Genomic DNA, 25,448 nt, shown 5'->3' with positions numbered 1-25,448 from the left:
AATATGGAAGGCGTCTTTCTCGAACACTTCACCTTTGTTCTGGCAGGTGACTGGACTAAGATGAAAAGACGAAAACCTATGTGTTATTCCAAGCCCGCGCAAAAGACTTTTTCTGTATTCAATCAACTTCCCAGACAAAGTGTTGCAGGCGAACACTTAACCTGACCATAAAAAGAATCTGGTTTGCATTAGTTCGGTCCTTGAAATACCGTCTGCATTTACGCTACCTAAAATTGTACCAATTTGTAATGTTCAGCTCTAAGATTCATTGCCACAACACAGAAGGTCTGGTAGACCAGGCGCACCGCTTGTAGCTTTCTTTCATCAGCGCACTGCATACAATCTCCACTTATTCCTAATTTGTTGTAAATTTCAGTTTAAATTGCAGTGGCACCATTCGCAAGACTTCAGCTTTTGGCTAAAATCCCCAATCTCCGGTTTCACTTAAAAGAGCAAATGAATGTGTTCAATCATAAGGTTGAGATATTAGGAAGAAAAGCTTCCTTAAAGAAGCACAGACGAATAATTAATAGGACCAAGGCTGTGGTACTACACCACAGGCAGCTGCAAAGATGTGTGCATTTGATACGATACCTGTCCCGGCTGTTCGCAGGGCGTCTGAAACTCTGCTTGCTGACACACCTCCTTCACCTTCTTGTACTTGGGCAGATTGTTATTATGTGGGGTGTTCACGCTGCTTACGGTGTCTTCTTTCTTGCGCAGGATTTTGCTGCAATGACAAAAGTGTGCAAAAAGGTTGCTTTGGGTGGTATAAACGCACTTACTGTAGGTTAGGATCACCCGACCGGTTAGAAGCGAGTCATTTGACGATATGCCATTGAATTGACCCCAGTTTCTACATTTACAGGACACAAACATAACTGCGTTTTCCCATGATTTTTTCACTTTTGACTCATAAATGTAGGGTTGTTGCAAACAGCCTGTCATAAAATAAACAAAGAATTGAGAATAATTTTGGTAGTGTAAATGAACTATCTACATGATTTCACCAGAGCTGATAAATGAAGTGGTAAATCTGACTTCCCTTAAATTTGGTTGTCGTGACTGTGCAAAACAGGTTGAATTAATGACATTTTGGTGTAAACACATTTAGAGCCAGTGGTCTGGTTTTACGCACAACACTCACTTAGTCACGGCAGCAACAGCCGGTACTGATCAATTACGATTGCACCATTCAGAGAAAAATCTTCTTTATTTAGCCCACGCTTTGTTTTTCGCTTAAGGCTTTTCAGCATTAAACAAACTGACAGTCTTTTCTCAGCGACATGGGGAATGTTAGGGCGCCACAATGCACAATAGCCTTCAAATCCACGCATTTCAAAATTAACCTTGTCTGTCTAATAGATAAAAGGGCCTTGGAAATACCTATAGCATATTTTTGGATACGTGTCATGAGAAACTATCTACAGACACGATGGATATCCAGAAGCAATGACTCTCAGGGAAGGAGTTTATTCTCAAAGCCATACCTACATACCAAACACTTTGCACGAATATCAAGTTCGGCAATGTCATAATTTTCCTAGGGGGAGGATTTGTTTCTGTCTTCAGCATTTTGTTTTACTGACACTTATCTGACAACGACAGCATCAGATCTGAGGAGCTGAGCTTCAGAGGACACGTTTGATAAAAGAATAACTAAAAATTAAAGGATTAAAATTTTGCAACGAAAAAAATTGCATTTAAACGTAAAATATGCTTTAAAATAACTTACAACCTAGAATGACTTTCACAGTGGAATCTAAAATACATAACATTTTATCTTTTGGCAGTCTCTTGTCAAAATACTGGAACACAACGATTCGCATTGTACGCGGTGAACCTCGCATACTAAATAAATCAATTCAAATTTATTTATTTCACACATTCTGCATTGATTTTACAGTATGATTGATAAGATGTTTGCTTTACCCCCGCTCCACGAGGAATGTGTCCCTCCAGACCTTAGGTTTCCGGTTGGGTTTGAATCTGAAAAACGAAAATGCAAATATTTAATTTCTTTCCCAGTATTCTGCTTATTTGCGTGCCATAAGCAGATGTTTAGTTTAGCCTGACTAATGACATCATAATCTGCTTGACATTTCTTGCCATCAGGGGTGGCAGGAACCCCAACGCATTAACAGCATACTTATACCATTTTGTAAATGAACCCCAAATGTTCACGAATCATTCAACTTGGGTAAATTACTTAAATACACAAATGACATACTTCACAATCATCTGTTTCTCTTCAGACTACAGGAATACATTTTCTAAGGAAGAGATTCATCTCACCTGTTTCCAGTCTTTTCCTGCTCCAGAAGTTTCATGATAGATTTTCCATCCATATCTGATGGAGTGTCCAGGCCTGCAATATCCAGGATTGTGGGTGCAAGATCTATGTTCAGCACAAGATGTTTGTTCCTTGAAAACAAACAAAGACTTTAAAATAATGATGATAAACCTGCAAATAAATTAAGTAGCTTGCATGGAAAAGCAGTTATCAAGAGGTGAAAACCAGAAGGGCTTAGTGACATTTGACAAATGGAGATTTACCCAAAAGAGCTGGCCCTCCTTTAAAGTTGGTGAATGGTCACTTACTTCCCTTAAGTTCTCACCCCTTGTTATGTCATGCATAGTGCATTTAACAAATTTCAGGCATAACTTGAATTTACCTGGCCCCTGATTCCACATTAGGACCTCTAACAAAGAAAGGTACTCTGATGTCAAAATCATATGGCATGGACTTCCCCTTTACCAGACCAAACTGTCCTATGTGGTAACCATGGTCGGCTGTGTAAATGATATAGGTATTGTCGAGTTCTCCAGTCTCCACTAGAGTATTATATATCTGAAAGACACAACAAACACAAATTTTGATTTCTGGTCACCTTTTGAATATTTGAGGTCTAAAGCAAGAAAGACAAAACCACTGACCTTTTCCACAGAGTCATCTACAGACATCAATGTCTGGAGCCTCTTCCTGTGCAAAAAGTTGGTGAACTCCATGTGAATTGGCTTCATCGGGCCCGTGTACTGCATGATCCAGTGCTTGTCCATGTTTGGTGCGTAGTTATAGCTGGGTGTTCTGCGCAGAAGAGCACAACATGCCACTGTGAGCAAAACATGCACCTGTCTGCCATTTCGTAAGCACTTGTGGTTGTTGGAGCTATCTGTTGTATAACACACTTGACAAGCATCAATAATGGAGCGGTCACCCCCTCCGCCCCACACGCCCTCCACGGAAATGTACTAATTCTTGTTGCGAGATGTTTTTCTTGGGTTTCAGCTCCATCTCTTCTCACACCAAGCTGAGAGTCTTGGAGTTTCTTGGCAGCATTTAATCGTTTGAGGGTTGGCACATGCAAAAGAAAAATAATAGTTTCCCCAGCCTTCAGCCCAAAATAAAGTTTGTAATAAGTCCAGCAATGACAGAGCTATAAGTCATTTGCATTTGAAGTGGAGAATAAAAAGCTGGGCAAACAGGAGGTTGTGGACTTGTTTGTTGAGCTAAGGCTAGAGATGGCCACCTGTTGATTGCATCTGGGCTCCTTCCACAGCTGAAGGATTGTGCAGAAGAGACCCTTCACCAAAGGTTTCCAGGCAGTGCGTTCTCGTGCTTGGGGTCAATGAATGATGGCAACAGGAAAACTCCATTTGGAGTTGATGTGTTCTACCCTTTTCTCTTCAGTCTGTCTTTGACTGGGTGAAGAGGTCATTGAGCACACCGTAAGGCAAACTAATATACTAAACATAAGTAGGGTATCGGCATAATGATGTATTTATGGCAAATTGTGGTGGTGCAGGAACAACATATCACATTAACTTTACAACAAAACTGCCATTGACTCAATGTGATTCCTAAAACACAACAAGCGAATTTGTAGAGTGTCAGGGTAATGAGGATTAACACCACGTGCCTGCCAAATGCATTTCATGATCGGGCTTATTTTATGCAGCCCTCAAGCATTTTAGATCATTTGTATCACTTACACCACCACAAACCTCCAGACTGGCACCAAAATGATTTTTTACATAATCACTGTGGCGGGTCCAGAAATAAACCATAATTATGTCGAAGCGTATGCTTGGCTGTTAGTGTAACCAATACAAATTTCACTTGCTCACTTTGGCTTCAAAATGGCCCAACAGTAACGCCTAAAACCCTGCAGTAACATCCCTTAATGCAACCTACATCTGCCATCTGTTTTATTAACTTGGCAAAACCTGCCAGGCAACCCTTTTGGCTTCAGAGCAACTCGTTGGTCAACGTGAATCTTAGAGTATCCAAGTGTGAGCTGTTCAGAATTCGAAGCATGTGCTAAAAAAAGATACGAATAACAAAGGGTCTTCGAAGACAATGCATTCCTCACATCACAAAACCTGAAGGGTGAATGGCATGATTGATGGGTAAAGGGGCAAGAATTTGTGTAGGAAGACAAACTGAAAACTGTATAAGGAGCGAGAAACAGATAGGGTAGAGGGACAAAAGTGGGATCTTGTCCTTAACATGACTGTGAAATGCCTGGGATGCTAAAGACTTGGAGTTAGCTGGCTTATTGCCATAACACCATGTGCAGAATACGAGTCTGACTGATGATAGTGCAATGAAACCAACAAGGTCTTGGCACCAAAGTGAGGTCCATAAAAATCTCTCCTCTCCATCATCCTGCTTGGCATGTGCCTGAACTTCAAGGATAAATCATTTGGGCTTCACGGTGGCAGTGTCATGTGAGAACTGGATTTCACCAGTAGGACAAAAATCTTAATGGAGTATCCAAAAATATGACACCGCAAAAATTCCTAAAACCATAAACTTATATTTACCTGCGAGCCAAATTATAAATGGTGTAAAATGTATGGGGAAAATAATCTGCTAGGAATACCAGTGTTATTCTGAAACATGGGGCCTTGTCTGTCCCTTGGATAACCTATTTTAACTACATACAGAACAATAAAAAAAATCTAGACTCAACAATTCCAATTCCAAATTCCAGTTATAGGAGGCTTGGCTCTTGTGCAGGATATAATGGGTTTAGTGAAGCTCACGGTTGTTGCTCTAGCAGAATGTAGCGCAAAGTCACTCACATGTGCTGGGAAGCATTTGGGAAGAGTTCGGAAAACTGCGGAGCTGAATCTTCCGGACCATGCGGTGCTGCGTGGCTGATCACCATCATCACCGGTCGATGCGGGTACAAGCGCTTGGACATTCGGAAATAGTTGATGCTGTCGTTGGTGATCAAATCAGTGAAGTAGTCCTGGAATGAGCAGAAGACAAAAAATTTAATGAAGACAACTTGTCTATGAGGAAGTTTTCCACAGCCTGACACGATAAACACTGCAGCACCAGACTCCCCAGCAGACCATGTTTGCTTACAGAACCAAGCCATGATGCTGTAACTTGGTATTATGCATGACAAGGGCACTGACACCTTCAATCAATGTTAGGAGAGGGTTATAGCCCTCTATACAGCTGCTGTTATGACAATGGCAAGGTCTTAATCTTATTGCTATGAGGCTCAGCAGGAATGTGCATGAGGGCTTGGGGGTAAAAATCACGTGTAACCCTTGATGGCTGCGCTTCTGGTCTGCTATGGTTGTGGGAAAGCCTCAACCGCCCCCCATCTATCACATTGCTTAAACAAGCAGTTACTGGCATTCGTTGGAGAAAATGTCTTGTTTAGAGACTGTTAAGTGGATTTTGCTCTGACTGTTATCCAAAATAAAAGATTTCCGGGTAAGCGAAAAGGCAAAAAGGGAATTTAACAACACTGTTCCAAAGATATGAATGTGCCTTACCTGACCAATACATTTGAGAAGGGATCTTAAAAAAAAAAACTATGTTTTGCCTGGACTGGCTCAAAGCACAAACTGTTCTGAAACCACTGAGGCACAACAAGTCAAGCTCTCATTGATTTACATGTTGACTAAAGTAAACAAACTACAGCTAATTTAAAGCGTGTGGCATTCTTCTATAATGAGACACATCGTAGGGTCATTTTGGTACACAAAGTTTGAGGAACATTCCTATCCAAGATGTTTTAAGCACTCAATTTTCTCTACGCCTAAGACATACCTATATAATCCCTATAAGCCTCAGGTCTCAATCTTTTAAGAGCAACGTAGTGTCGCAGAGGGTTTCCAGGAACCACTTGAGCACACAGCCACAAAATATCTCCAGCCCTCAGTGGACGAAAACCTAGCCTCTTGCGGCTCTCCACTTCAGGGTAACTTAACACCTTCAACCGATTCAACAAGCAGGTTATTGACAATTGAGTAACAGTCCAAAACATTTATTTGCTCATCCCTTAAAAACTACTCTGTAAAAATTAATCCAGGTCAGTTTGTGCCCAAACCATGAAACCTCTGCACAAATTCCACATTACCCAAAAATGTGTTACTTATAAGACTGCAGTAAGACAAGCAGAAAACGTTTAACAGCAGCTCCAAAACATATTGTGGAGATGTAAGGTGGCCATGCCAAAATAAACTGTTTAAACACAGCTAATAAAAGGTTATGTTAATCTTTCTTTATCAAGTGTATTGTATAGGTATTATTTAGGTATTATATACATTTGCATACTTTCCTTGCATATTTTTAGAAAAGAAACTTTGCCCCAAGGGCATCCTCTCTTTATTGTTTATGGAGTATAATTCAGTGTAGTTATCTGAAGATACCAGTGTCTTTATTCTGTGTCTTTAGCTCCCCGTTCCCCCTTTAATCTATTCACATTCCATGTGGAGTCAACCAGATCCTTTTTTATATGCAATTAGAGGTCTGAAATTAGTGGGGAACAGACCTTACAATTGAGCATAAACTAAAGAAGCCTTTGGCACTGTGACAAAGCCGTGAACTTATGTGACCAAAAAGCACATACCTTGGCATAATCCGCTCCGTGCTTCTCCTTGTTTCCATTTCGACAGACGGTATAATTATAGAAACGGGAATTTTTGATCAGACCCACCCATTCGCGCCACCCAGGTGGGATGTAACTGCCGTTGTACTCATTGAGGTACTTCCCAAAGAAAGCTGTTGGGCAATAAGACAACATATAAACATGTCCAGTGAGGTACAAACAATGGTCTGAAAACATTTCAATAGTTCCCATGAATGGGAGTTTAATTGCATTCATGTCTTCTATTTAATCCCTCTAAATTAAGCTAATACATATTTCAGAAGAGATGAAGCAATGTCTGCCTCAGCCTAGTGGACTCAGAATGGCCACGCGTGTGGGTGTCTGTAAATCCACAAGACCGCATGATGTACCATTTGTCAGTTAAGGTTTGAAAAGGGTGCTCATGGGTGCCCCTTTTCGGTCAATATGTGCCCTTTATGCAGGCTTTTCCTGAGCCCGTGCAAGCTTCGCAGCAGACTTCTTCCGGACAGTCAAAGTTCCTCTCCCAAATGGCGCACTTCATGTGGACTTTCGGTCTTGTGGCCTTAAATTTTGTGTGCTCGCTTAGTCTACAAGTCCGTAGGGTGTCCCATCTGTTATTTTTATACAAAGCCTCCCCCTCAGCGCCCCCTTTGCACCCTTGATGCAGGCTTCACGCAGTTTACCAAACCAGAAGACCTTGCGAAAGAGCAATCAGATGACTCCGACAACGAATGGGAGGAGTTCACACTGATGGGCAACTTTGCTTCCTATTTCCGTGCACCCTCGTGGACTTGCGTCAAGGGTCCCTAAGGTCTGCACTACATGTCAAAGTGTGGACTCTGAGGAAGTCCACAAGTCTGGAGTATGCCATTTGGGACAGTGCCAAAGCTGCATTACGTCATAAAAATTAGAGTGTTTAAGGTGCCATTTGGGATAGGGCCCAAGTTGAATGCTGAGGTTATGTATCTATTGTTGTAGATTTAGTCTTTAATTTTATACAAAGTTTACTTACCAGTTCTATATCCAGTGTTGTTAAGATAAACCGCAAAGGACCGTGGCTCATGCTGAGCTTGCCAGGAAGGCGAGGAACAGTTTTCGTTGTTGGTGTACGTGTTGTGGTTGTGAACGTACTTTCCAGTCAGCATAGAGGAGCGTGACGGACAGCACATGGGCGTGGTCACGAAGGCATTTGTGAACGACGTACCCCCGTCCTCCATAATTTTACGGGTTTTGTTCATCACCTGCAACGAACCTGCCACACCAAACGAGACACATGAAAGTTTAGTACCAAGCTCTTTTTGAGGAAACTTAACTTAACCCAAACCTCAAATGGATCTTAATATACGTCATGCTGTCAGAAGAATCCATTTAAAAAAAATCTGTGGAGAAGGTTCCCTGCAGGTTCTGTGGCAATGCAATGATTGGTTGTGGTTGGTGGACTATGGCCCCTGGCCTCTCAAATGTCTGAGCGAAGCCGTTAAATATTAAAGAGGAAATAAGTCAAATGTGTGATGACAGTCTGAGATTGAGACCTATTGAATGTTAGACTCTGAGGAAGGAACCTGATCCAGTGATAACAGTTAGGCTTACCATACATGTCTGACATAGCTTCAATGGGACAGAAACTAAACAAAGGTCTTGGGTGGCAGATCAAGAGGGCTAGTAGGAGCAAGCAAGCTAATGCTTCCAAGACATTGCATCAAAGTCTAAGCAGGCTAAATCATTTCCCTTAGGTTCAAATAAATGGGCTTTAAGTGTTTTTTTAAGGAACGGTACTCCGAATAAAAAATCCCCAATGCCTGACTGACGCTAGTGTTTAATTCATTGGAAAAGTCTGGCTAAACGCTTAATTCCAGAATGTCTAAAATTACTTTACATTAACATGTATGCATTAAGCAGACACTTGGCAACCAAAAAAGTCAGTGCATTTAAGCCACTTTTTTAAATACAGTAAGTGTGTTTCCTGGATCCACAACGTCTGCACTGCTAATGCTCCACCTAAAATGTTCAGTGTTCCTGTAGCTCAGCTGGTAAAGTAAGAAGCTATAGAGCAAAGTGATAACATGCAAATCTTATTACTTTAAATCACAAAAAAATGTAAACCCAACTACCCCAAAAACCATATCTCCAAATATTTATGTGACGAGTACAAATGCGGACTGTTTGGTGATAATAACGTTTATTTTCGATCTACAATTCCAAACTCATGTTTTCTGAGCAGCATTATCACATGTATTAATCTCTACAGCAACTTTCCAGACTACTTGCTGATTCATAACCATTGCGTGCCGAGCACTGACAGAGCCCTCATGAGCGGTGAATGAGGTCTTCACCTCATTTGTCTGCAGAACAGATGGGCCATTAATGATAAAATGCATCTGGTATGCTCACCCAGCTCCACGTCCTGGTCATCTGTCATAATGAGTATGATGTTGGGTCTGATGTTTCGTCGGTCGCCTTGAACCCTGCCACGCAGGGCCTGACCGCGTGTGGTAAAGCCATAGCAGACCAGTGGGGCGGCCAGGGACATCACCCAGGCCAGGCTCACCAGCTGCATGATGGGATGGCAAACAGGGGCACACAAACACTCAGAAGACTGGAACTGTGAAAGGTAGCCGGTCTGGAAAATAGACAGAGGGATAGAAAGTTTAATAAATGTATTTAATGCACTGTGAAAAATGTGCGGGTAGAGGTTCTGAAGAGGTCAAAACAAATATTATTTATTTTGGGTAACAAAAACTGGATGGACTAAAAAAAAAACCCACATTTACATCTTCTGCAAAGCAAATAAATGCCAATTCCAGGTCTCTGTACAAAAACTTTATTCATTCAAATTATTTGCATCAGTTTTAAAAACTTCACGTCATCCATTTTCGCATCCACCCACAATAAAGAGGAACAGACCATAGTACATCAACCTCACCATTAAAAACCCCACCTTAAAAAGCATGCAGCTGAATCTGCTCTCACAATAAGCACATGCAAAAACGCACTTTTATAAGAAGCCAGAAAGTTATTCCATACACAAAATGTAACTTAAATAATCATTTGACCACAAAAAAATTTAAATACTCCAAACCCTACCTGAACCACACTCAGCAATGCAGTTTTGTACGTCCAACAGACCCATCTACATTTCAAGACACTTTCTTGAAGGCCTCACGGCAAACTCTCCCTTCATGTGTGTGCACACAAGCCACTTCTCTAACTTCAATCAGTCACACTCCTTCAGTGCTACTGAGACTTTGCCATTGGCTATTAAAGGCTGCACCAGCCTACGCCCAGCCAATCACATTTTATGGCAAGGTTGTCACTCAGAGCTTGTGACCCCTAGCGGACACCCGATGGCAAAAACGGAGGCAGCAAAGGGGGGAGACCGTTCCGCTACATTAACCCCTGTGCTGCGGTTGCCAGTCACAGATTTACCCTGACCTGCACCACCGCAGTTGCTCTTGCATGTCAAAGGAAGAAAAACACATGGGTCGACAGGCCAAACGTGTCTGAGTGAGATCTTGTGTAGTTGCTTAAACACTTTATATATCTTTGACATGACTAAAAGCCATGTTTTGAGCACAAGTGTTGAACTATTGCAAAGTGAGTTTACACATTGCACACACCTGACGACTAGCAGCACGTGTGAAAGTGGGTTTGATTGATTCTCCCGTCCAATTTCTCACCGAACTTTATGGTTCTCTGTAATGTTAGCACAATAGCGCCTCCGGCACCCATGCCAATCTGTTTCGGATCAATGAGCTGTTAAACAACATGGTCATTCGCGCACCTGAGCCATGTCATTTGTCTTGATACTTGTCTTTGGCAAAACAACCACACTAAAAATGTTGTGTGCCAGTAAGATCAGTAAAATTCAAATGAAAAAAAATAAATTATTACATGGGTTTCATACGGTGTGAACTCATTGTGGCATTGTGAATGTGTGGACGCATAACTTCACAGGTGGGAAAATCACATTAACACCAGTTACTACAATCAAAATTGTCAGGTCGACCTACGTAAATCTTTTGAGATGTGCGATAAGATAAACTCAAACATTCTGTTGAATGGAAAAGCATGTGTGCTTGTCTTTCATCATTGTGAAGATGATGGGCTGCCTCTCACATGGGGCTCTAAGTGCTTTTTTGGACTGGCTGGATTTTAGACAGGCACTATGAAGGCTAGCCAGTCCAGTCAACCTGACAGCACTGTGCAAACACTGGGAGGGGTGTAGAAAAAGCCCTGGCACAGAGGACTATAGGGTCCATACACACACAGACACACGCGCACACACACAGCTTACAAAAAGCTCAATTTTAAAGGAGACACAGACGTGTCCAAAACAAAATAGACATATGCCTTCTGTAGCTCAATTGGTAGAGCATTGCGTTAGGGCCGCAAAAATGTCATGGCATTGATTTCCAGGGAACACACGGATAAAATGCATAAAGTATATACATTAAATTGTAACTCACTTTGGATAAAGGGGCAAAAACTGTCAAAAATGTAAATTTAAATGTTTGCCGTTTTTTGGGCAATGAAGCCTAAATAGTAGGGGTGCATCAATAAAGGCCGATATACACTAATAATACATGGCTGATAACTATTCTAAAAATCGCACAGGCGATATTATTCACATCTACAGTATTTCATGTACTATGGCTTTTGATCAGTAAGTCTTATCGATCTGAAATCAACTGTTAGTTTGAGTCGTTTATAACATGCATTTGAAAAAAGCAACACTCGTCAAACATAATCATTATACATGTTCTTTATTATCATGAAAATAACTGAAAAACGTTTGAAGAACAGCAATATAAATATCCTTAAGCCATTTCCTGGAGTTGTGCCATAGACTGTAAAAAAAGATTGATGACGCGACATCGCCTCCCTTCATTGTAATGAACTGAAGCCAAAAATGTCTGACCATGGTCGCCGCCATGTTATGTAAAAATGCAGTTTGGAGCCAATAAATGCACAGAAGGAATCGTCCCTGGAGCCAGAGGCGGAGCGGTGGTATCAAACTTCCTCAAAAAACGCTTGCATGCCCAATTCAACCATACTAATCATAACGACATGCCCCATTTCTATAACATTAAATTACTAGCTAAAATGAAACTTATCACAAAAATGAACACTTGCACATATATCAGCATGATAACAACTACCTGAAAGGACCAAGACCATCTTTCGGAAACTTTTATTGGAAGTGTAAATAATTTGATTTAGAGTAGAGTCCCATTCGTTTGAATAGGGAGGGCAGGGTTTATGGTTCTTTTTCTACAGCGCATATTGAATTTCTGCACAAAAGAGCGCCCTCTGGCTTTTGGATGTAGCGACATTTCACCGCAATTCATTGAGAAGCATAGCAAGCATCATCGGCTGATATATCGATGCACACCTACTAAATAGGCCAGAATAGATTTCTATGCTCGTCTAGACTGGTGCTAAGTTAACAAGTAAAGCATATCAACCAATATGGTGACACTCATTTATCAAGGATCTCTTACTGCTCAAGTTAGTTAGGGAGATCCTGGTGCAAACCCTAGCAAAGCAAAACACTAAATGTACTGGTGTTAGGCCAATGCTGGACCTTTCAGTAAGGAAATTAGATTAACATTTCAGCATCATTATTCAATTTAAAGTGCTAAATGGATCCTTGCATCGAACATCCCACGTGACACTACAATGAACACTTGTGTGTGATGTGCCTCCAGCAACTCCAAGCTAACGTTATTAACCCTGCCCAAAATGCCAGATATAAAACAAAGAGCCAATAGCGGCCAATTCAGCGCAATCATGTGTTCCTCAAGCAACCCAAAATTAAACTGCCTCTGCTCTCAACGATGACACGTTAACCCCCATTCCAGCACTGTAATTTTAGAATACAGTCGCCTCAAAATAGCTCTTCTGTTTTTCTTCCCTAGAGGGAAATGGGGTCGTGAATTATAATTTCAGTTTAATTACCCTCATTACCCTGAAAGTGCACTTCAGTCTGTAGCGCTGGCAGGAACATAAACCGCTGCTTCGCTTCTCTCTGATGCGAGAGTCCTCTGATGACCCTTTGCCTAAGAAAAACAGGCTTGCTATCCTCTATTCACAGTTTCCATGAGTAATGGGAAACAAAAGCTTCAACACCACACGCACTGAATCAGCACTGGGCTGGTATGCAAAGATTATATTGTGATTTTTGTGTCTGAACACTTCCACTAAAAAACCTCTGGCTGCAGACAAACGGTTATGCAGACTAATGTGCGTAAAACTCATGCTGTTATATTGAAGTATTGCGGTTTTATCTGCAGATCTCTGTGAAGTGTTAAGACATTAGGCTGAGAAAAGATATTAAAGAGTGCGCCAAATCCTGCATTGTCAATCAACTACAAAATAAACGCAATAACTTACATGATCTGCAATGAAGTTTGCATTGGAATAACAGTTTCAGGTTGCATTACCTCCTTGCAAAGAATGATGAATACTCAAGTTTGGTCTTTAACACGACAGCCTGTGCGCATCTGCAGAGTCTCAGATTTGTAGAATTACATTACTGAAGAAACCAAGAAGGGCTCTCATAAGGCACCAGTGAAGCATTGTCTCTCAGCCCTTATTGTTTTTAGGGATTAGAACAAATGACCCAGTAAATTAGCCTCTACTGTACTAAGCTGGGCAAATAATATTTGGGATTTATTAAGAAAAAAGGTCTTGGAAGTTCAAAGGAGCAAAACAAAAAGGCTACTATTGGGCTTTCGGCCTGACGCACAGCTGCCAAAAAAGCCCCTGTGAAAGAGGGGCAATTTTCAGATTAATGGAAGGGAACAGGGTCCTTCAGTGCGATCCAGAATCTGTGCTTTTATGATTTGGCAATGCTTTTCTCCTCCCTCCATATACCCACATGAATATCCATGTATACTTAAGGCATCTAGCCCTCCCTCCTTCCGAACTATATCGCCGTGTTTTCTAGCATGTAGTGCTATCAGAGACAGCAGCGGAGAAGTTCTTGGCAAGCAAAAAGCCACCACTGCTACTTGTGGTCTACTCCCAGACCACACTCTCATGCGCCCTGAACCCCCTTTGACCCACGTGGTAATGTGGGGTGGTTAACCCAAACCTCAAGCACCTGGACTCTTAGAAGGGTCTCTAAAACACAAGCCACTGAAATCAGACTTCACAGGTACGGATGAGTACTGAGAGTTCCTGAGAAAGGACACATGAATGAGATCAGATTGTCATGACCCAGCACTTTTCAACCACATTGGGTTTATAATATCAAGAGTCAAGACTCAATCGGGACTAGTCTGGTTTGTGTCAGTCTTTGGTCCAAAATCCAAGGCAGATGATGGCTGGACTTTTAACGTGAACTAGCCGGCTTATAAATCACTGCTTGTCAGCTTGAGGTAGTTCCTTTAAAAACAAAGCATCAAGCACACTCCTACAACGCGTTTCCCACCATGGTGAGTTTGATTTCATGTGCATCTTCATTGCAAATGAGGGTCCCTAGTTATGTAGCCAAGATCAAGCATAAATCAAACCAGATGGCACAGCTAAATAGTGAGTCAACCATTCATAAATGTGAGGTTTCCATAGACAAAGATCGTCTCGTGGGCTAATCCCCCTTTCCATTCCCTCACTATTGAGAAGTCTCCACTGTTCACAGGATGAGCCAAGAATAATCAGCAATAAGAACACGTCAAAGTTTATTAGTCAGGATGGTTTCATTTTAATTATCAAAGGCTTCAAAAGCATGATTTGCTTTAACTCATTATTGTATAGATCAATGGATATGTTGTGCAATAAAAGCAAAGGTCTTGTAGAGTATGCTGACTATTTCAGCAGAAGCTGTTTGCATATTTTTGAAAGGTAATTATTTCCATTGGGGAAGAAATGAATACCCAGTCGCAGAAGCGTTGTGGTTTGGATTTTGCAAACATCTCTTTTTTTTAAACTATCCAGGACTTGCGGTTACAGCCGTGTGTTACTCCGTCCACACAAAGCAGCCATGGCGTCAAATGCAAACATGCTGCGGCCAGGGCACGCAGCATGCCACACGAAGCCCGTGTCAGCAAGCATCTGGTCCACCCACAAAAGGACAGGGACTCTACCACAATGTGACCAGTTTTAGAATGTGCATATTTGGACAACACATACCCCAAACGTAGCTCTTTTCTCAATTTAGCTCCTTTTTTTGGAGCATAGTTTTCTGTCATTCATTCTCTGTAATGGAAGTGACTTGAGATTATGTGGGGAAAAGAAGAATGTGGAATCCGACTGAAGTGGTTTCACTTTGTTCTCGCGCCACTGGACCGTTCTTGCTTAATCACTGCAATGAGAACGGATACGCTGCAGTCCCACAACTAACCGGAATGCCAATGCACAAACTCGCACGCAAACACCTTTTCCAAATGCGAAAACCACATGCAGTTTTGAGCATTCAGGCATTTACAAGCAAAGTAGAGGAAACTTTCTAAACATTTTATAGTCAGGGAAATGAACATGTGTGAACTGATTGGTGGTTATCTGGTCATCCACCCTGGCCAAACTGGTTTGGTTTGTTGGCGTTCATGGGTTTTGGGTGGTCAGGCCAGTTTGGTCAAGCTTAGGAGACCTGTTAAACGTTTCTTTGACAGATAAGTAATGATGAATTTGAAAGTAATGACTTTAATAAACCACTGAACGACAGCTTTAGTCATAAAAGCTGTTTGAAAGACCACACCAACTCCAAGACAAAGGTCATCTAAGACAAGTCTGATAACATCTTTACCATGGAAATTAAACAAGCAAACTGGGTGGAGATCTCTCCTTAAAATGCTCTTTCAAATGCGAGCTTAAATCCTTCCATTGATGTTCCTGGTTTGATTTTACTCCTGGCACTTGCTATGTTTGTGTGGTTATCTAGTGGCTTTGAGTCATGCTGAAAGAACAGAAGCTTTCTATCTGCAAAAACAGCCTCCAAAATCAAATTAAGAGCAGCGGCCGCTAGTCAACAGCATGATGCCAGCCAGCATAAAAACGCCACTGTCCAAATATGAGCACATACTGCAGCATGCAATGTTTGTAAAAGGCTGTTTTGGCTGTTATCTAGTGGTTTTTGAAGAAATGTACTAAAACAACCAGTGGTGAGACGGTATTTTCAATTCAAATTACCTTTACAAGAAGGGCTTTGCAAGATACACATGAACTAACATGAACTATTACTTCATCTCATCTCTGCCTTTTCGTTGTTTACAGCTTCTATTAAACTTATTTTAACAGGACCATATTTAGCACAGAACTTTGTGTTTAAGCAGTCATGAGAGGCATTGACAGATTCAAGTTCTGGTTTCAGAGCACAGTGACTTTGGGAAAACGATGGAAAATAGTCTTATGCTAATCTCCTTTAAATGAAGAGGGGCTTTTGATCTCTTAGCTCCCAGGGTCCACCGCATTCATTATGAATGTATGTAAATATCACTATTATAATCTGGCTCCCGCCAACTTCAAAGTCATGTTTCATTGTGTCACCATGTACCCTGACGGCAAATGAGGCTGGAGAAGCTAAGAGGAAAATGATTAAAAAAAGGCTGCCCTTTTTCCTTTGTTGGCATGCACATAAAAATGCTGTGTGATGGTGACCCAGTCTGTGAAAACCCAGCTAAAAAGTCATTTTCTGTATTTACAGTCTAAAATCATTCTGTATAATGTAAAGAGCATTATGTAAAAATATAACATTGACATCTTTAATATTGACTGAGAAGGTCATGTTAAAGATTGAAATCCATGTGAAATCTCCTTTGATGCTCCTATAATTAGATTATGAAACTTTTTGGACTTCACAGACAGTCTCACATATTTAATATTTAATGTTTAATATACAGTTACCGAGCAGGATTTTATACACAAGATTTTACTGTATGGCTGCCATAAAGCAGTACATAAAAATTCAGGTACAGGTAATTTATCACTTGTCACAGTATCACTTGCCTGGTTAAGAAGGTAAAATAACAAAGAAAAACTAATACAAAAATTTCTCTGAGAACATGTATAGACAGAGGAAGACCACCGCTGAGCCCCTTCAGTTCCCCCCGGCTGCCAAGCCGCATTGCAATGCCAGCTCACATTAACAGCAGGTTCTCCAGTGACACTAAAGCATGCAAGAAAAGCCATGTGCAGCTCGAGACCTCACTAGCACCTTAAAGCAAACTCAAAACACCATTCTGATCACCACATTGCGAACTTGTATTTCTAAGAGCGGAGGGAGTTGTGGTAACCATGAAGAGTATTATGATTTTTTCCATAATCCGAAAATCTAGCAGCACCCCTATATGTTACGCTGTCTGGGACTGATGATGACAGTGCGAGAGATGTATAGTGGCATTTATCTGCATGTCAAGTCTTTGGTTAAGGAGCACTGATGGGCAATGTGTAGCATCTCAGTCACTGTGGGAGAGTGGCTTAAATACACAAGGCACAGAATTCAGTGCTAAGCAAATTCCATTCAGCTCCTCATCGGCTTTGCTTTTGGAGAGATTAGCTCCCTCATATGAAGGCCCAGTTCATTAGCCACCTGCAAAGTCGGCACAGCCTAACCAGTCAAAGCTTCATGCCTTCTCAATATTTTCCGGCTATTTAAAGTATGAGATTGCGAGGTAAGGTTTGAAATCAAGTCTGACCGAATCTGGCATCAATCTAGTAAACCCAATGGGAGACCCATTGAAGTTAAAACAGACGAGGCAAGGGATCTTTGCCTCTTTCGGTCATCTGGGAGGTCTTGCAATATAGGCTTAGTGATTTCCAGGCCATTCCTTCAAGTGTGTGGTTAATGAAAGAAGCAAGGAGCAGATCTATAAAGACAACAAGACTGAGGAGAATAAATTAAGGTCATGTCAAAAGTGTGGCCTTTGATCAACTCTGTATATGAGACAAATAACAGAAGCAGACACAGTTAAAGCATTTTAAGCAGCTTTGAGGAAAAAAATACAGCTGCAACCAGCCATACCATAATAAACGCGCTTCTTAAAAATGCTCATTTCAGAGCCTTGAATCTTGTTTTAAATGCGCATCAATATGGGAGCAAAAAAGCAAGCCAAAAAAAAACTCCCGAATAAAAAATTTAATATTTTACTTTCATTAAGAAAGCTTTCTTTTATCACAATGGCAAATGCACAAAATACATTAAAACGCCACAAAGAAAATATTCAAATCTCTTCAGTGTATTTCTATTGACGTAACAGCGCAGAATAAATAAATCAATGTCGTTTTCATTAAATCAGCAGCTAGCTCCCACACGAAAAAATGAAGGGAGCCAAGCAAATCTGTTTGAGCTGGAGCATCCTCGCTGCTTAAATTATCCTAATATTACGTGTGCCGTTCCCCAACTGAAGACACGTGGCACTGTTACAAACTTCGAGGCATAAATCCCTCAGCTTTCTTTCAGTGGAACACTGGGAGAAAAAAACACGAAGCCATCGGGCCACACTGGAGCTGCCATTGAGTCATCTGTAATATGGGGTTTACGTGTCTGGATGGATATTTATTGACACGGGTGGGTGAAAAGACCTGGCTACAGAGGTACGCTGATGTAACTCATGAAAATCTGCTGATGATTAATGAATGCTCCCACCGGAAATCTTGTCAAAACAACAGAGCAACTTGTGAAAACAAATTAGGCAATTCCAAGACATTGTGCACTAATTTAATCCACCTCTTGAATGCTTTTCCAAACGCTATGCAATACTTTAGAAGTCACACAAGGGCACAGGTTAAAAAAATCGTAAAGCCAAATTAGGCTGTGATTCCACTGACTCCCTATTGCTACGTTAATAAGCCAAACTGAATTGCGTTCAAACCTCTAATATAAATACTTGGTCTGCCGGCAAGCATGCAAAGCAGGCTTCACCACTGGAACATATGGCCTGTCTGAAAGAGGAGAGAGTGAGATGGTGTTACTCCATTTAACGCAAGGATCAGCTTACGACTCGCACTTGTTTCATCAGGAAGGGCAAAGTATTGGCTGCACCAATCCCAGACGTGAACATCAGTGACCCGTTTACCAAGCCTGAGACATTACTTGACGTTTGTCCACATCACGTTCATTTGAGACTTTATTTCAACAATCTGAAAGTTTCAAATGGTACTCCGGAGCGCTTAGGAACAAAATTCCACACAGCTGTTTTTTAGGAAGGGTGGGGTTGGAAAGAGGGTTCTGTCAGCAGGCCCCAGTCGGAGCATTTCTACCCCTGGCGTGAAATGGTACACTTCCAGAATGTGGGGCATGTACGGACAGAATCACTGCAGGGAGATGCAGACTAGAAGACAACCCATCCGTGACCCCATCAGTCTTTCATTGCCGCTATAGATACTGTTGGGATGTCACTCATAAAAAGAAAAAACTATTTGTTACCCATTCAACTACACAGACATGGAGAAATGCAACCTGTAATTTGTACACCGATGCTTCCCTCACCAGCGCTTGGGGCGTGAACGCGTGTGGCTTTTTTGTTTAAAGCGTGCGATCACATCATTTGTAACATCATTAACTGAGTGCTCTGGCATTTTTCTGACACCTGTACTTACGGTTTACAGACTGTATGATCTTTACAATTGCAGGATTCATTTACGAACACATAGCAAGCAGATCAAACCATATAACACATGCAATTGCACAAACAAACCTGAATTCAACTATTTAAAGCACCTCAGCGGTGTGTCTGTGCAATCCTGAAATGGTCACGAAAACATTAATTGCTAAGAAGAGAAAACAGATGCAATTTTGTTTCCCTCCAGTTCAATTTCTTTACTGCCACATCGATCACACAACAGCATCAAACAGGAAACCCGCACAACCGCTGCATTTGGATGGCACTGGTCTCCAGCGGCTTGCGTGTCAAGCTTTGGCGAGAGAAGCCTGATGCAATGAAAGGTTTATGGACATTCCACTCTGGAGAAAGCCACAGTAGAGGTCAAATTCATTTTCACATAGTAAAGGCAAGAGTCACATGTGATGCAGCAACAAAATGCATTTGAAACTGCAATACTAATGCTGGTGTAAGTTTGGACTTCACAGCTCAATGCATTTTTAGCAGCAGTTTAACAAAAAAGAAAGCGAAAGGGTAGGGGGGTTATGGTTTCAAAAGCATCGCATGCTGTCTTTTATTAGGCAAGCTGTCGGCAGGGCATGCCTATTATCTCTCTCCAAATTGTTCTCCATTTTCTACTCTACATTAGCGGGCGATGAAAGCGCCACCTTTTCAGTGCCTCTCTCTCAGTTTGGTGCATCCTGATGTTTAATTGCACATGATTGCCTTTTTCTTTCAACCCTAAATTGGATTGCTTGTTCTTTACATAATTTTACCAAAGTGACATTGTACGAAGTGCAATTCTAAGGCAGGTAAGAACAGGTTTGCTTGTGCAGGATTGTACGTGATGCGAAATGTAATTTCAAATTCATTAATAAAATAAGGATAGGGTTTACAATAATGGTCGGTCCTTATGACCTTCAACAATGAGGAGGAAACCCTCAGAAGAACCTCCTTGTGAAGGCACATCAAATATTGTGGACTCAAGGAACTGGAAGACCGCCTAGACTAGTTTGTAGCAGTCAGCCAAAGGTTCTCCAAAAGGTTTACTGGACAATTTCTCAATATTTTACATTGCCTACTATGGCCTCTGAAGTAACAATCTGTAGTTTTTCAAACACTTGGGGGTGCTATTGAGAGCTTCCTCTGAGTGAACCATGAACAAATGTGATCTGGCTTTCCTAAACTTGGAGACTCATAAAATAACATGCCATGAAAGGACCTCATTGAGTGAAATTATAAACTCCCCACCATAGTGAAGGACTACAAGTCAAAGATTAAACAACTTAACACGGTCAAATCTCAATTACAGCCATGATGCCATCAACCCTCCCCTTTTAAATTACCACCTTGACTACACTATTATTAAGCAGAGATAAACAGCTACTGCAGACTGTGGCCCAATTTCCTCTATAAATGGATCTATCTAGCTTTCTTTCTATCCATTATCTTTTACTATTGTCCGTGTGGTGGCACAGTGGAACTCAGGCCGGTACCTCAAAGGATCCTGAGAGCAGCTGGTACCGGTGACCACCTCCATATGCTGTCGTTTTTCCAGCACTTGACAGAAATGACTGTACCTACTAGTTGTTAAATGTCCAGCGCACGGGCAACTGTGATTTGTTTGACAGACCGGCAGCAAATGCATGCAACTAGTTAAAGGCAAGGAGGCATTTTATAAACAGGGCTAGTGGCATGCGGGGCTGCGGCACAGAACCCCCCGCTGCTTTTGATTTGAGTCGGTAAGTGAATACGAATGGCAGGGGTGAAATACTTAACACATGTCCGAAGCTTCAGGGAAAAAGAAGCTGCACAGGATATTAAATCATGTGTACGAAATAGAAATGCTCATTGACAGGGAGTCACATTGATATCTAAATTAAAAAAATAAATCACAACCTGTTCTTTACCTTATGAAGGTTGTTTTTAAAAAAATAAATTAATTTAACCACTAATCTTTTCACACACACATAGATTTGAGTTTATGTTGCCCTTTCTCCTGTGGTCTCATTCTCACAGTACAGCTGATCCCCGGTCAAACACCCGAAAAGGCCAAACAGCTACTGAAACAATATTAGTGTTGGCAGATCTAAACCTGGAACTGCAAATTATTCGCAACAGCTGCTTTTACCGTTTATACTTTGACACAAAACTGCTCCGGTATCTCAAAGATGCAGGGATAAGGATCGGGTGTCTTTTATATGTGAGGCAAGCCTGCGTTCTTTAACCTTAACACACAGCACAGAAAAATGAAAAGCGGTCACGTCCATTTAAATGTGTGATGAAAAATTTAATTAAAAAGGTTATGGTTTTCAAAGCAAAAGGGGGTATTGTCTTTTCCACTTATGGCTTTGAGACCATAAACAGCATTCAGAGATCATCAAGTTCATCTAAAACAGGCAATTACATTCAACCTTTACCGTTACTTTAGGTTTAACTTTAATCAAATCCAGTGGTGCGTTAAATTGAGTTAATAAAAATTTAATTTTGCTTTCAATTGCTAATAAAAAAATCTGTTAAAGGCATAACTGTACATCTACGGTAATGAAAACATTTAATTAAAAAAATTCACTTTCCTTCATAATCATGTATTTGCCGCTGGTAATGACTGCCCTCATTGTAATCTCTCAACACTGGTGCTGATGCATTTGTGGTTTGCTTAAATGAATTTCAGCGTGTGAGTGAGAGTGTGAGTGACTGATGTTGACACGGCTGATTAATGTGTGTAAATAAACATCATTCACACAACTCTGTCTTTGTGTCATTCCTGGCATCATTTTTTGCCCCTCACCCTTACAGTCGTTCAGCAAACACATTGCACCGTATTCGAGCCCAGCAGCAACCTATTAAAACTATCTAATTTCTGCTTGCTTCTTCATTGGCAGGTCTCCCTGTTTTTGGTTGACTGGAGTTGAGTGAAACTCATGGCATGACTTCTTCAAAGTTGCCCCTTCACTCGCAAGCAAGTCACAACTCAGACAGCCAGTGCGCAGAGGTCTTAAACACCACATTAGCTCAGTGTGCAAGACAGCGTTGGCTTAATGCAGGAAATAAATTGTTTGAGTGACTCGTGTGCATTTAATGCATCAAGCCTACATGTCAGCAAACTCAAGTTAGATTTGATATGATTTATGCATTTAGCAGACTCTTAACCGAAGCAACTTGAAGTGCATTTGCACTATACATTTTATCAATGTGTGATTCCTGGGATCAATACCATGATCTTTGGGTTGCTAATGCAGTGCTTGAGCTACAGGAACGCATTTACTCTCAAATCAGAGTTATTCGTAGTGATAAACTAATTTGCAATTTACTACTTGCAAAAGTTGGTAAAGCAACGTAATAGCAGCACAAAAAGTTATGGGTTTGATTCCCAGAAAATACTTGATCACAAGTTGTTTCGCATAAGTGTCTCCCAAATGCATAAATCAGAGAGAATGTTGCATTGGCACAGTTTAAAGGTCAGTGCATGAGAACCACATTGGCATGGTCTTCAGTGTAAACTTTTTATCATGTCAGAAAGAGAAACTGAATTAACTTTTAAGAGTGAGAATAATGTCATCATGTATTACAATCCAATTCCATGGTTGACTGAGAATCGGCACAACTTCCAAAAAGCAAAAAAAAATCCTGTCACTCACAGCAAGTTGACAACCACACAGTCACAGCGCAGGACCGACTACAGTACAACCACAGTGTCTCATTCAGAAAGCCTCCTCTTTGACTACCGAACCTGACAGCATGGTTTGGTTAACATAAGAGACAGCCAGAAACACGCAAACCAGAAGAAAAAGTTACTACCTGAATAGCAGGGTGTCAGTCTTGTTCATAAAGTTGATCTATCTCTGCGTGTTGTTCTCTCCTGTGCTCATGAAGTCAACCTGGTGTTTGTGAGGACCACACTGCTCCTGGAAGACAACCTTCCTCCTCTAATCCTTTCTCCGATGTGATGACACACACTAACCCCAACCATCTGTTGAAACACGTCTTCCAGCACTCAGCACAGTGGTGTGTCAAGACAAACTACTCAGTCCAATCAGAGGGGGCACTGGGTGGCTCTTCCCAGGCTGGAGGCAGGGATCAGGACATAAGGGAAACACTAGCAGGGATGTCTAAAAACTCCAGTCACAGTAACCTGAGATTTAGGAGAGAGTGGGAAAGGGAGGAGATGAGGAGAGGGGAGGGAGGGGACAGAGAATGCGAGCCGGTATGCATTTGCAAGTTTAGAGGAGGGTAGGAGGTGCCTGTGTCTCTGAACAGTTATGTTACCACTTGTAGCTCCTGCAGGAATCCCATACAAGCAAGCACTGGGGTTCTTTAGAAATCTCAGCGGTTTAGTTACACACAGTTAGTGTCGTAGCTCCTGAAACCTCCTCGTTTTTAAAAGCGGGCAAATAAAAGGAACATAATTAACTGCTGTTTGCACTATATTGTTACATCTGTACAACTCGCACCTTCCTATTATAAATCTTCAGCTGTCTCAGCAACATTCCTGTCCTTCATAATCTATTGCCTTAAGTAAAGCAAAACAGAGATTTTCCAGAGATAAGGATCTGGAACCAAGATTATTAGCGCCAGTTGCATTCATTTTCAGTATTTATTCCATCCATGACCCTGCAGTGATTTTAAAGAGTTCACCATGCTAGACTAAATAATTCAACATTAATAACATTTTCCTTACAGAGTTTTACTCTGAAACATTTGCTTAAGCCATCAAAACTTTGGGAAAAGCATGTTCATGTTTTGACACACTGACAATGGAAACGATTAATCATTTCATCTTCGTGTTAGTTGAACGTCAACAGAAAGTTGACTGGGTCTTTTATTAAACCCGTGGCTCAATAAACATTCGAACCCTGGCTCTGTGCTATCTTAGCAGCTAAGTTCATCAGTAGAGGAAACGAAAACAAAGGCAGCTAAGTGACCTATTAGCATTCTTTAAAGCTGCTTTCACACCTGGTAAAAGTTTCTGTTAGGGCAGACCAAACTCAAACACTGATCAATCTTCACCCATGACAAACCCCTCAGCGGTCTAAAAATTAAACAAACATGGCGAGTTTGCCATCGCTCACCCTATACTCTGGTAGCTGTGGTGAAGTAGATTAGACACCCTTTTGGCCATTAATGCCGCAGACCAAATCCGTTCCTCCTTTCCGTTGTCACGTATGTCAATTTTGGAGCCGTACCACATGCATGACAGTTTCAGGGAAAGGCTGATAAGAATCAGCAGATGGCAAAACATTTTTACATGAGGTTTAACATGATTTACCTAATAGTCATGATGGAAAGAACAGGGTGACTCAGCTTTGATAGCACTCAACACATCTGCAAGACAGGTTTTTCCTTTTACCCATCCAGCAAGTAATCATGGCAAGTCTTTTTTTAAATGGTGTGTGCCTGTGCAACAAGGCTCAAACTTCCAGTAAATTCATTCATCGTGTCTTAACGCTATTTGCACGCTCCCGTTCAGCGCACTCAGATTCGTTCTCCAGCCGGCACATTCAATGGAACTGCAGGCTGAAAAAAGATACTTCCACTTTTTGAGCAGGTTATTCATTTTCACTGCCGTTTAAATGCACAGGATATTAGATTAAAATCAACAAAGGCCATTTTCATCAGGGGAACGTCAAACCCTGGTCTTGGTTCAAATGAAGTTTAGAGAAGGGGAACAGGGACGAGGGCTTCAGAGGAAGAGATCAAATTAGATTGAGTGAATTCACAAAGTGCGACCCCACCCCCTCGCAACTTAGTACGGGCCGCACCTCAAACCCAAAACCCAGCACCCCAACCCCCATACACAGATATTTCTAAAAGCCTTTGAGGGTGGACATGAATAAACAAACCTATTCTTTAGTGGACTTCAATGAATACTAATAAAATCCTTACGGGACAAGGAGGTATGGTATTCAAATAATATGTAGATACTTTGTCTTAGTTAATATTTTTTGTCATAAGGGGTTAGCTGAAGTTTAGTAACTTGTCAGTTATCAGACAGTAAACAGTGTTGTGCTCAATATAACTAAACCAGATA

The 25,448-nt window shown here is 41.3% G+C and overlaps 1 protein-coding gene across 4 annotated transcripts in view; it reads right to left on the bottom strand.

The window, feature by feature from the left end:
* Window positions 1-23,479, bottom strand: part of sulf1 (sulfatase 1) — a 38,368-nt gene extending 14,889 nt beyond the window's left edge. Inside the window, exons 1-10 of one of the 4 annotated variants that reach the window (XM_065258102.2) lie at window positions 23,219-23,479; window positions 9,270-9,498; window positions 7,891-8,130; window positions 6,879-7,030; window positions 5,089-5,258; window positions 2,938-3,088; window positions 2,676-2,851; window positions 2,296-2,424; window positions 1,933-1,989; window positions 595-730 (exon numbers count right to left, since the gene is read on the bottom strand). In XM_065258102.2, coding sequence (XP_065114174.1) covers window positions 595-730; window positions 1,933-1,989; window positions 2,296-2,424; window positions 2,676-2,851; window positions 2,938-3,088; window positions 5,089-5,258; window positions 6,879-7,030; window positions 7,891-8,130; window positions 9,270-9,435 — 1,377 coding nt within the window. In that variant the 5' untranslated portion in view covers window positions 9,436-9,498; window positions 23,219-23,479. The remainder of the gene's footprint in view (window positions 1-594; window positions 731-1,932; window positions 1,990-2,295; window positions 2,425-2,675; window positions 2,852-2,937; window positions 3,089-5,088; window positions 5,259-6,878; window positions 7,031-7,890; window positions 8,131-9,269; window positions 9,499-23,218) is intronic. The other 3 variants (XM_065258103.2, XM_065258100.2, XM_065258101.2) reach the window with 3 other exon arrangements.
* Between the last annotated feature and the right edge of the window lie 1,969 nt (window positions 23,480-25,448).

Source organism: Paramisgurnus dabryanus, chromosome 22, assembly GCF_030506205.2.
Source record: "Paramisgurnus dabryanus chromosome 22, PD_genome_1.1, whole genome shotgun sequence".
NCBI classification, from domain to species: Eukaryota; Metazoa; Chordata; class Actinopteri; order Cypriniformes; family Cobitidae; genus Paramisgurnus; species Paramisgurnus dabryanus.
This window is presented reverse-complemented; position numbering and strand designations above follow the sequence as displayed.